We start from the raw sequence: 13,246 nt of genomic DNA, 5'->3' as shown, positions 1-13,246 counted from the left end.
GAAAAAAAGTCAAAACTGGATTCAAACTTTTTTGAAAACGTATTTTAATAAATGTATTCTAACCACCAATTCCAGAGGATTGTGACAATTGTTAGGGGCCCATTTTAAAACACAAAGATAGAAAAAAGACACGAGAAAGTGAATCAGAAAAGTTTAAATGACTTGATGTAAAAATCACTGAATAATTATCAACATAAAAAGGACACAAATTTAATGCTAAAATTCTATGTAAATAAAACACAAAATATATATATATGTGTGCATGTTTATATGTTCCCTATAGAAATCCACAGTTTACGCCAGATCTCGACCAAATTTGGCACGGAGGTACTCGGGCATCCGAGAAGGAATGTAGGGTGGTTTTTGAATGCCAGAAAATTACCGGCTGTTCGAATTTTAATTATAGAATCCAAAAATGGCATTAAATGGCTCTTTCTAAGCAAAATAATCATCCAATTTTTTTTTGTTTTAAAAAAGCCCGCAAAAATTACCCCTGCAGGTTGATTTACTTCCTTCGAATTTCAAAAAATCCGAGGTTGCATTTTTAAGCCTAATGGAACATCAATATCAAATCAGAAATATATCATTTGAAAACGAGATCAATTTAAATTAGCGTGAATAAAAGCATTGAGAAGAAAGATCTGTTGCCATTTGTTTAATTTATTCGTTACTTTTAGATTTGTCATCAACAAAATTTAAGAATTATCATTTCTACAGAAACTTTTACAGTATTCTTGTTGGTTTTCTTCTATAATTTAAGCCTAATTGTTGAACACACGTCACTTGACGTAACTTTTACTTTTGAGGTAGAAAGTGTATAGCCGAGCAAAGCAGCTAGCTTAAAATAAAAAAAAAAAGAATAGAATATTTTTTACTTTTATAAAACAGAACATCATTCCAGATGGAAATCATAGACAACCTCACATTTTAAAATGCAGCAGGTAAAAGGCTTTGACATAGAAAAACTTTTTGACATAGAAAACTTTTTTAATAAGGAAATGTAGTCCCAACTCAATATATTAAGGTTTTCAGTTTAATTTTTGGCACATTAAACCGAAACATAAAGGGTAGGGGAAACAAACTTAACACATTGTGGGCCTGTTTAAATAACCCTCACTTATACCTGTTCTTGATAATTTAAACAAGCATCTTTAAACTTATGCATGCAGCCCTCTGATTCTCGTGGCAAGTCCACAATGTGCTAATAGCAAAAGTGATAAAAATCATTAAAACTGACAAATATTTTATCTTTGATTAAAATTATGCAATGTATATGTATAAATATAAAAATTATGAATTGAAGAAGACAGTAGCCATTAGTCGTACTGAAAAAAAAATTCAGAAACAAACATTTGAACGCAGACACACCATAAATTAATTTTTTCTCACAAAAATGAGAATACTTGAATAAAATGAAAAGAACATTTACCTAACTGTGATAGAATTAATAAGTAACAATTTGAATTAATATTGTATTGTCAAACTTAGTTAACTACATTGTAACTTTCATTCAATGTATAAAAAGTGTGTTTGTTTACCAATTATTAATCATTAAAATTTATTGATGGGTTCCTGTATATCAAAGTTTTTGGTTGGTCTGACAAATATGCAGTATATACCAAATAACAACCAAATACAGTCGGACCTCCATATATCGAAGTAGCAAATTTCAGGAAAAAAATTCGATATATAGAAATTTCGATTTATAGAAACAATCTTATTTTATCATACAAATCTCCTAAAACACTAAAATTAAAGCTAAATTTCGTGTATAAAATCCAATTTCTAATTTATACGAGCATCGGTTTAAATAAAAGTTGAAAAATAAAAAAATAACAGAAATTACATTTTTGCGCCGTCATACATCTTCATTCTTCTGCAATTCACTTGATTCGCAACATTAGGGGGGTTTCGTTTTGACAGTGCAATCGAGAAAAAAGTAAAAAATCAATCTACTTAACTTGAAAGATTTTTACTGAAGCTAAAAAGACTAGGAACAATAATCAACAGACAAAAGGGATAGCTTGAAACTGAATTTACAGTATTACTTGTTACAACTTAGATTTGAAATAAACTTTAGGGAATTTAAGAAATCCAGAACGGAGCAACGACCTATCTACACAGCCCTCAACCCCAGATTCCTTATGAGATTCGTAGCAACCTTTAGTGAACATAATTTTCTCCCCTAATTTTCATTTTTCATGAGACAAACAGCCTGAAGTGGAAAAAAAATCTACGAATATCTCGAAATTTTTTTTCGATATATAGAGATTTTTTCGATATATAGAAACAATTTTTCTATGTAATGAACATAGAAATTTGCTGGGATTTTGATATATAGAAAATTTCGATATGTGGAAGTTCGATATATGGAGGTTCGACTGTATTCGGTGCATCTCTACAGAGTATGAAGTACCAAGCATGAATCTAAAATGCTCAATTATATCAGTTCATAAAAACACACAACTCCATATTCTTTTGAAATGATATTATTATCAATTTTATTCTTACTTCACAACTGAGACTACGAACACACGCTTGCCTCACAGCACTAAATACATCAGGATGTAATGGGTACTGACTGCTCACATAACTCACTCGGGCTTCATGGTCATTACTAATAAAACCTCGCTTTTTACTTGTCATTGAAGTACAACCCTAAGAAAGAGAGATTAAATTTTAGAAAATTAATAAAAATGGTCTAAAAAAGGAATTGAATCAGTAAACTTGCTTTTTTAAATCAACATTTTTCAGCAGTATTGCATAATAGTGATTTCAACATAAAACTATTTGGACATAAAAATACAATTCAAACTTTAGATACGTACATGGGCGGTTAGTGTACCAAAAAAAAGTGCAGGGGGAAAAGGTGGTTAGGTGGCTAGTGCCCATACAGCTGACTTTGTTTCATGAATTGAAGTTTAATGTTAATATTGATTACACGACCACTCAAAAATTCGGAATGCAAACACAAAAATCGGAATGCATAGCCACGGTCAACTTTTTTCTTCAGATTTAATGCTCCATTTTACTTTTTATGAAACACCTAATTACTTTGAAAAAATGTAAAATCTACAGTTATTAAGTCAATTCTTCTGTCTTTAAACATATGAATCAGTCAACTTTATCATTTTTTGATCAATCTTTAATTCTGAACTTAGAAAAGTGGAGGGGCATAGCCCCTTTACTTTTAAACCTGAGGAGGCAGTTGCCCTTTTGACTAACTGTACGAGACCTCTATGTAGTATATATAGTCAGCTTTTAAATTACCAAAGATAAATTTCCTTTTCTTTTCTTCGAAAATCAACTATTTTGAACATAAGTTGCTTGCAAAATGGTAAACAAACAACAATGTTTCATGAAGAAAACTTGTGGTACAGTTGTGATATACCCCCCCCCCCCCCCCCCCCATTTGGCGACATTCGGTTGTTAACACAAAATTGAAATATTTTTCTCGCCAATAAGGCGATAATCTTTTAAGCATGGCATCCCTGGCTAAACTAACCTGTGTTTGGCGACCCGAAGGCAATCTTAGATCTATTCAAACTTGTTCACTTGTAAGCGGTTCTCGTTAGATAATTCTTGTTTTTTTGTGCAATGTACCTTATAGGAATGCTTTTTAGATTCAGTAGTTGTGTTTTGATGAATGAATATTAGAAAATGCCAGTTTCTTTAAACTTGACCGTTAATTAAGAGTAAAATCCAACATGGGGTGTGACTTGGTATGGCGCATTGTTTCATATGTTGTGTTTCAGACTTCATTCTGTTCCTTTAGGTACTGAATTTCTGAAAATAAGTTGATTCTACGATTTTATAAAAATATGAAGGTGTTATTTCATGTAAATTATATAGATATTTTAAGTAGGTATTTTGAAAGCATTTTTGGATAGCAAAATAAATGTATGGTATTTTTGTATTATTTATGTTTGGGATGTTCTGTGAAGACATTTTTACTTTTAATACATCGAAATTTGAATAACTAAGCATTTTTTTTTTGGGGGGGGGGGGGGCTGAAATAGTTTTATTTTGGAGATGTGTTCTGCTTTAAACATTGCATATTGAATCGCTTTGCTCTTTTTTTAGTAAAGTATGAGAATTGTTTTTGTTCTATGAAATGCATGTTGGAAAATAGCTTTTATTTCTATTGGTACATATTTCTTTGGTGAGCTGTGATAGTAATTTGTTGATTTAAGCATTTAAAATACCTTCTAGTAATTTTTCTTTGTGTACAAAAACTTTATAGTTTCTGGTATTTTTGAAGCTAATATTCGAGATGTTTTTTGCTGTAGTTTTATGGTTTTTTATATATATTGTCTTCTGAAGTGCTTTGTTCATGTTTTTTATCTGAATTTTTCCAGCTGGCGCTAAAAAAGCATTGCTAAGAACGATGTATGACATTTGTCGTCATACATTGTTTTCTTGGTGACGCTTTCTTGGCACCAACAGGAAAAAGTCGCCAAGGGTGGGGTATATGACATTAGTTCCAAACTTGTTTTAGTAATGCTTGATATTAATTAGCAACCATGGCTTTTTTTATTTTCAATCAGCAAGGGTCTGACCAAGAACATTTGGGTTCGTTTGAGGATCCTTCACAAAATTCCAACAAGTTAAAAGGAGCCATTCACGAAATTTTGATTGAACTATAATCCAACTTTCAAACACTCTTTTATTAAAAGAGCAGTGCGCAAATCGGAAATATAATCTATATTGATAGATTACTTTTGATTTACATTTTGAAATTTCATAAAAAGATTTGATTTTTCACAATATTTTTTTTTTAACTTCACAAAAAAAGGACCCAGTGAAAAATCCTGGACAAGAACCCTGATCAGATTTGAAGTATATTCATAAGAAAAAAAAATGCCAACAACCATGAGGTCGACTATAATTGCTCACAAAGATGAAAAAAAAAATGCATAAAATTTATGTAGCAATGAATACATGGAAAGTTTATTAAACGATTCATAATTTCATCAAAGCTATACCTCACAAGTATCCGATTTCAGAGGTGGCACAGGGGAATCAGTACCAGACGCTCTCTGGGAGAAAAAAGAAGGACCATACCAGGATTTGGGCGTTGCATCTGATTTGAAGCTGTCCGTGTCAGTCACTTGAGCCCATTGAGTCTCTTCGTTGTCATGGAAAGCTTGCGTGCAAAAAAGAACACTAGGCCCATGCAACTCGCAGAAATTGCAGATTGCAATCACAGCATTCATCTGCAAATCAAATAATTGGTAGAAAACACAGAGAGAATATGATACAATAATAGTACAACATGAGAGGTTAATTTCTAAAAAAAAAAAAAACTTTTTTAAGATAATAGTTTTTTGACAAGAAAAAAGATGCAATAACTGGTTTGACGTGTGAAGACTATACTGTTTTAGAACAATGAATTCTGATCATGATGATGAAATTTTACAAATTAACTCTACATTTCCAGTCTTGGTAAACATTTTATTTTAATAAAATAGTTATTTTATAGTACAAGATGATACTACATATATTTATGTCAAAACATTTCTTCTGCAAGTTTCAACTATGGGTCCTGATTGGGATAAAACAAAGAAAGAAAAGGCTTGATTAAAATTATCAAAATAATGAGTAAATGGCAAATCAGAAACAGTAAAGATGACCAAATACATACAAATTAAACCTTAGGAAACAGACTCAACAGATTGAGGATATTTATTTTAAACTTTTTATAAATTAGCTTAATATCAACAGCATTAAAAATAAATTCAGAAAACATTTTATTAAGTTAATGATAATTCATAATTACTAGTCAATAACAATGAACTAGCAGAAAAAACAATGCTAAAATTCATGCTTTACATATGATTGCATGATTTAGCATCAAATGCTTTTTACGAGATACTCGGAATGTTTACATAAATTGCATTCAATAAGTGAGTTTTCCGCATACAGTAGCAGACCGTTATAACGCACACCTTGGGACCACAGCTTTTGCGTTATACAGGTTTTTGCGTTATATAGATTATTTCACAAATTTTGAAACTAATATTCAGAATATATCTCTATATTAGCACTTCATATTGAGTTTTATCTGCAATGAGTATTAAAGCACCAGTAGTACAATTAGTTATTCACAAATAAATATGTTTCACAATCAAAAGAAAGTGCATTAATCCTGCACTTCTGCTAGCTTCATGGCTTGCATAACAGCTGCATTTTCAACAACCATCTGGTATTTTCTGTTTACTATGAGTACAAATTTTAAATTTAAAAGCTTTGAATTAAGGTGGAAAGAGGAAAAACTTGCAAAATTTAATTTGCCTAACCATTTTTTATGTTTCCAAAGCAAAACAGGGATTTTTTAAGCTTCCAAAACCTACTGTTTACTTCTGAAAAGTTGTGCGTTTTATAGAGAATTGCGTTATATAGGTCGGCGTTACAATGGTCTTCTACTGTATTAATTTCGTACACTGATATAGCAAAGGTGCATAAAGATGAGCATGTTGGCTGCATTAGAGAAAACATAAATTCATTGCAGTGTTTCTTGTTACAGAAATTAAATGTTACTTATGAAATACTCGAATAAAATTACTTACTTTTAGCTTCAGATGAGCTTTTTTTTACTTGGTGTAAGCTGAAAAACCATATAAACGAATTTTATTACACTAAGAAATATGGGTAGAATTACGGTAACCGGGTCGCGGCGATAAATATTTCATTCTGTCAACCCGCTACCTTACCTTGGCGACAGAGTAATTTTGGTAACCCGACACCAAAGCTGATTTGCTACTCGTTTGGCCAATCAGCCATTTCAGAATTCACCCATAAAATTGTAATTTATTTGTCCAATAAATTTTTCTTTTTTTTTTCAATTCCATAGAATAATATTTTAAGTTTTCTCAAAGGTGATTTTTTCTCAGAATTGGCAACATATTGTGTTTTTTTAATTTTTAGATCTTTGAAACATTTTATGAAATTTTACATCGCGAAATGTTTGTCACTTTTAACTCTTTTAAGTTATAGATTTAAAAATTAGTTATTCATACCTTTTGGATAAGTTTTTGGAATGTGTTGGCAGTAAGTTATTTCCTTCATGTTTTATTATTCTATCTTAAATTTAAAATTTATTAATTATCATAATCACTTATTCAGTAAGTTAGAATTATGCTTTTAGTTATAACGTTCTCTGAATGGATATTCTGATGTGATTTAACTTATTTAGTAGATTGTTTTAGGTCTTAATTAAACGGCAAGTATTTTTAATGTCTTTTTCTAAGATTATTTCAGATTAATGTCGTGTTCTATCCAACTTTTGCTGTTGTAAAATTTCGGTAAAAATTTGTTTCATTTTAATGTTCCTTGGGAAATTAAACATGTTGATAGAAAGTGTAGCACCATGAAACTTTTCGTTCACATACATCATAATATTTTATTTCTTTTTCTACAGGAAAAAATGAGTTCAATATTACTGCAATGGGAACGTAAAGAGCAGTATCGGCAAATTTTATTTAAAAAATTTTTTTCGCATTTTCGTCATGGGTTGTACTTCAACTTTCTTGTACAAGCTTGCTTACTTGCTTTCCACTAAAAAAACAAAAAGCTCAAATTCCATCATTTCGCTATTGTTAGTATCGAATCCAAAACACGTTTCTTTTTATGTCTGAAACATTCATCTCTGTAGGTACTGCGTTTTATCTTTCCTCGTTTAAGTTAACATCTTGAAAAAAGTTACCTCTCATTTGTCTTTTCTGCAAACTTTATTTCAAAGTAAGAAAAATAATATAGTTCTATAAAAAAAAGAAAAAAAAAGGCTTAATCATTTGTTTCTTTCCATATTTTGCAATATTTTAAAAAGGAAAAAAGAATTTTAATGCTTTTTTTTTTCTTTACAGTTGCAATCAGAGAAAGAAAATGGTTAATAAACAGTTGTAGTTACCTAGGTGATAGTTTGAGCAATTCGGAGCTCCGCCCCTTGTCTTTGGGTCAACTCTCATTTGATGATTTCTTTTGTTTACATTGGAGTACTTGGTTTACATTGACTCGTAGATGCCAATTTGGCAGCTTTTGAAAAAATACGCCAACGCGACCCGGTTACCGTAATTCTACCGAAATATGTGTCTTATCATGCCCAACAACATTTTTTCATTCGGTTTAAAAGGTATACAAGAGAAATATTTCTTCTTTAATTTTTGATAAAGTGTAATAGAAGAGTTTTTAGAAGAAACAAGCATTGGGATGCACAAATTTTAATTTTAAGCTTACAAGAACAAAATTATTGCAGAAATTACACATGACACGCAAATTTTAATGTTAGATATGTATTCGGAAAAATTGTAAGACGAGAAAAAACAAGAACTTTAGGAATGTTTAAATGAAATAAAACAGAAAAACAAATCGTACTAACATTTTATTTTAAAAATTGTAAACTCACGTACTTCAAAGTATATAAAATCTTTCACCACCGATGAATCATAAACAATTAATCACATGGTACACATTTAAATGTACAAGAAAGTCAGAAATCCACTGGACACGAAAAACAAAATATAAACAATATTTATGTTGCCATTTCCAGACATTAAAACTACGATCCAAACCGCCGGACTTATATAACAAACTAGAGTGCCCTAAGCCGATCGTGCAATCACTGGTCTCCAGCAGTTTTTTTTTACTATGCTTTCTGTAAAATACTTCTAAGTTTTTTGTTCTTGATGAACCAATTATGTTCAGAAACCATGTTACTCTGAAGCCACCATTTGCCCACAGACCGGGTCCGAAGTTTTTTTTTTAATGCTTCCTAAGAATTTAATATTTTGTGGGACTCACCTTATGACCTCCTTGCAATTTGTCATTTGTAAATTCATCTAATACTATTAATTTCTGTGCCTGTCTGTTTGTGAGTCTGTAACCCAATCTTCCCCGGACTGACGACAATGTCTACCAGGTCAATACTGGTACCGTTGGCTGTGGGATATCTCGAGGAATCCATTTCGCCCTGTTTCACGCTTTTTAACCTTGATGGGCAAGAGATGAAGTGCCAGTCATCCATTGGGAAAAAATATCGTCAAATTTCACCAGACAGGCAGCACTGAGCAACCGCAAGTTTGGCGAGCGAAACGAGCTGGTGGCGGAGCCTCCTAGTATTTTAACAACAACCCCTCTGAGACCAGCAGAAGCTGAGACCTTATTCGTTTGAGGGGTACAGTGATGTCGTTGAAGCCAGGGGGATAGTGCTAACAGCTCACCAGTCCCTGGTATTTTGAAGCAAAGACTGGAAAACAGTAAATAAAAAAAGTTTTAAAAAATCAAAAGAAAAGGTTATGAAACATTCAACATTTAGCCCCCGAGACATTCATTTGAATTTTGACGTCTTGAACTGATATTATATGTTTTTTTGCAGTCATGAACTGCAATAAGGGTTCACCTCTTTTGGGTTTCTTGTTGCTAAAAATAAAATGGCTCCTATTGCAATCATACTTGCGAAAAACATAATTTGAATTCAAGACGTAAAAATTCAAATGAGTGCCAGGGGCTGTATGCTGTTTTGGTCTAAAGAGGATTTGGTGCGAAGTCAAGAGTAACGGGTATACAAAATCGATTTCGGAAGGCCATGGACCAATGTTTCTTTCAGGTATCTCTCCAAGGGGGGGGGGAGCACTTCCCTCTTGGGAGGAAGCCAACTTCCCCCTCCAGAAAACTTTGTTTTACACTACCATAAGAACTTTTCTTCTATTTATTTATTTTTTGTTTGAATGAAAAAATCTGGGAGGGAGGGGGTGGCCTCTATGGCTTTTCCATTTTGTCACTGTCAATGAAATGTCCTTCTTTGTCAACAAACTGTTAAAAGCAAATTTTTCTCCTGTCAAAATACGTTGACCTTAGGCAAGGTTGCCCACCTAGAGGGGAGGGGGGGGGGTCATAATGGCGCGGATTGAACCCCTGAAATTTTTAGGGGGGTTGTTTTGAGGGGGCCACCATTGGGTTATTTAGGGGGGTTGCGCCCTTGCTCTTAGGGGGAGAGGCATTCACGCCTTAGGACATGTACTTTGTGGGCATTTGCTACAATCTGGTTGGAAATCAAAAGTACCCAGGATAACAGGGTTAGTCTGAGTTAGAATCAAATCATCGCATGTAGGATGAGGGTATAGTGAGCTGTTTTGAGTCAGCTTTAGCAGGCTGTAATGGAAATGCCTATGTTCATTTCTCTTTTGCTTGAAGTTATAAAACTATTCTGTAGAGGGCTATTTTAAATTTATTTCTTGGAGAGGAGGGGGGGGGGGGGTTCGTGTCCCACTCCTGAAATACGCCCTTAACCCCTCTCCGAGCTCATTAAAGTGCCCCGCCCTCTTAAAAATGCCCTTGTCCCCAAAACTTTTAATCTATAGCTTTATATCTTTCAGGTATATTGATCTAAACGAGCTGTTGTGTGCATCACATGACTTCCTTTTACACCAATTCAATGTTATTTCCCCATCATTGCAATTTTAATTTGATTCAATAGTTAACTCTCTAAATATCACCAACAGTGGCCAAATTAAAACCTGTTTTTTTTTTTAAAAAATAATTTTTCTTTAAAAAAAAATCGTTAAATTTGTCGCCAAGTTGGCGACAAAACTTGGCAACCAAAAGATTGGCGATACATCACCAAGTGTCCACTAAATTTTAACACCACTTGAGTTTGCATCGAAATTAACAATGATTTCCCCCAAAAAGGTGCAAAAGACTCCTTTAGAAACACCCGAATGCAACCAAAGCAGGAGGTGCACAAATAGACCCCACTAGGAGTCTACGTATCAAATTTCAACTTTCTAGGACATACCGTTCTTGAGTTATGCGACATACATACGCACATAAGTACACAACGCACATACAGACGTCACGAGAAAACTCGTTGTAATTAACTCGGGAAATGTCAAAATGGATATTTCGGGCGTCTATACGTTCTTAGGTATATATATGCACGTGTGGTTGGGTCGAAAAAAAAAACTGAACATTCATTCGGGGGTGAGAAAAATGGAAATTAAGGTTGATTTTTGAATGAAAATTATTTTGCAAATACGATATAGTAAAACCCCTCCTAACGGACACCCCCTCTTATGCGAACAATTTTTCATTCTCTGATTCCAAGAGAAATAATATTATTAAACCCCTGTCCTGCGGACACCCTTCTATTGCGGAAAGAAACATTTGTCCCGTTAGTATGGGATTTTTAAGTAATCTCACTTTAGAAATCGCAACTATTGGATAATTTGATTTTCAAGTTGAATTTCTAACGTCTTAGGTTTACAATAAAATACAACGCGAAAATTTTATAAAAAGGAATCAATATTATAATCTCTGTTTAGGGGTTTTCCCTCCTTCCCATGAGGAAGGGGGATTTGAAAAAAATTAATAAATAAATAGTAAAAAAGGCGGAGTCGGAGTCGGACGTTTCAAAATCCAAAAGTCAGAGTCAGATTCGGAATTTTTTCTTCCGACTACACAGTCCTGGAAAAAAAAATCAATAAGAACTCATCTAAAGTTTTTAAATAATATATTTTTTAACCATTGCCTGGCCAATACTAATATATATTCTTTACAAACAAGTTTGAGCTTGTGTAGAATTTTTCATATCATTTTACTCAAATGCTTTGTATAATTTTTACATAAAATGAGTTTTTTTTTTTTTTTAATTTACTATTAGATGATTTTTACCAAACTTTCAGTAATGATGGAAGTATAGCACCACTCCACTGATGGAAGTAGAGCAGTTTGATCTTATAATATCTTAACTATTTTTCACAAACCGTTTTTACTTTCTTCTATATCTAACACGTAGAAATGTAATATTCAAGACAATAGGGAAGTTGCAACCTATTAAATGTTCATATTTTGGCTATTGGATATTGTTAATTGACCCTCAAAACTAAAAAATTGACCATCGCCGAATTTTAAAACACCGTGGTTGATTTTTAATGAATTTTTAAAAATCCACGCGCAAAAGTGCGCTCTTCTGAAACGTCACGAGCCTACGTCACAGGGCGCGAATGGGCAGCCTTCCGCCGAAGATCCCTTGTTTTCGCTAGGGACATTTTGAGCGCGCTGATATTTTTATTTTTTAGAAATTCAATAATCCTTTTGAACACACTATGGAGGCCGGATTCGTTAAAGCACAATCTAAATAATCTTCCTCAAATAATATCAATGGTGATATTCGAATATTTCCGAGAGGATGAGAGGTTTAATGTTCCAGAAACGCGAGGAGTTGAATACGAGGAGATAAGCCTTTTACGTTTCGTCTTCGAAGTCGAATGCACGTTCTTCGGTTCTCCCATTACATGGGAACCGGTTCGCTAGCGTTTCTCTCCTATCGGACGTCACTTCCTATGCCATTTGACGTCATAAGGGCTTGAATTTTAAAAATTAATTTAAAAAAAACTACTTATCGTATCGCAAAATTTTTTTCACCTATGATGTTCATACATGTTACTCTATCATATAAAAATAAAATTGAAAAATCGAAAACTTCCCTGGAAATATCAAATTCTGTGTATGTGTGTGTGACCGATTTTTGGTGGTTATCTGTATGCGTGTTTAGGACTTCAATTTCGAAAAGCTTTCAGAACACTACCTTATCACCATTAAAGACCGTTATAAATTTTGTTTTTAAGGCTCGATTTCGAAACAATTTCTGCGACAGAGCCGTGAATTTCTTTCTTCAATCTCACTATCTAAAATCATATACAATAGAGTTTTTAGAACCTCAATTTCAAAAAACTGCCTGTGGACGGCCGCTGAACCTCTCAGCTCATTAATATTCCCAAAAATCGCCTAAAACTGCCGTTTTCAAGATGCAAGTTTGAAAAATTTCTGATGAAGGTCCCTAACGTCCCCTCCTGTTCTCCGCAGTTATCGCAAACATCGTAAAAGTAGCCTTAAAATTACGTTTCTAGGGATTAATTTCTGAAATATGTCCAGAGAAAAGCTTCCGACCCCCCCCCTCCCCCTTTCACAACATCATGGAAGGTCGGCTAAAATTGCGTTTTTATAGCATCAATTTCGATAAACTGCCAAAAGATGGCATTAAATTGCGTTTTTAGCTCATAAACGCACCCCCCCCCAACATGACTGAACATTGAAGACAATTTTCAATTGCGTTTTTGAAGTTCCGATTTCGAAGAACTGCCACGGAAGAGTCAAGGAACTTCAACTCTGATGAACATATTACCAGAGCCCGTCTAAAACTGTTTAAAGAACTGCAATTTCAAAATAGTTCCAAGGAAGGACCCATGAG

General features: G+C 33.3%; 1 protein-coding gene across 1 annotated transcript in view; it reads right to left on the bottom strand.

Moving 5' to 3' along the window:
- The window catches only part of LOC129229691 (folliculin-like), a 31,689-nt gene extending 23,190 nt beyond the window's left edge, over nt 1-8,499 (bottom strand). Inside the window, exons 1-3 of the mRNA XM_054864053.1 lie at nt 8,409-8,499; nt 4,986-5,216; nt 2,512-2,658 (exon numbers count right to left, since the gene is read on the bottom strand). Coding sequence (XP_054720028.1) covers nt 2,512-2,658; nt 4,986-5,216 — 378 coding nt within the window. The 5' untranslated portion in view covers nt 8,409-8,499. The remainder of the gene's footprint in view (nt 1-2,511; nt 2,659-4,985; nt 5,217-8,408) is intronic.
- Between the last annotated feature and the right edge of the window lie 4,747 nt (nt 8,500-13,246).

Source organism: Uloborus diversus, chromosome 9, assembly GCF_026930045.1.
Source record: "Uloborus diversus isolate 005 chromosome 9, Udiv.v.3.1, whole genome shotgun sequence".
NCBI classification, from domain to species: domain Eukaryota; kingdom Metazoa; phylum Arthropoda; class Arachnida; order Araneae; family Uloboridae; genus Uloborus; species Uloborus diversus.
This window is presented reverse-complemented; position numbering and strand designations above follow the sequence as displayed.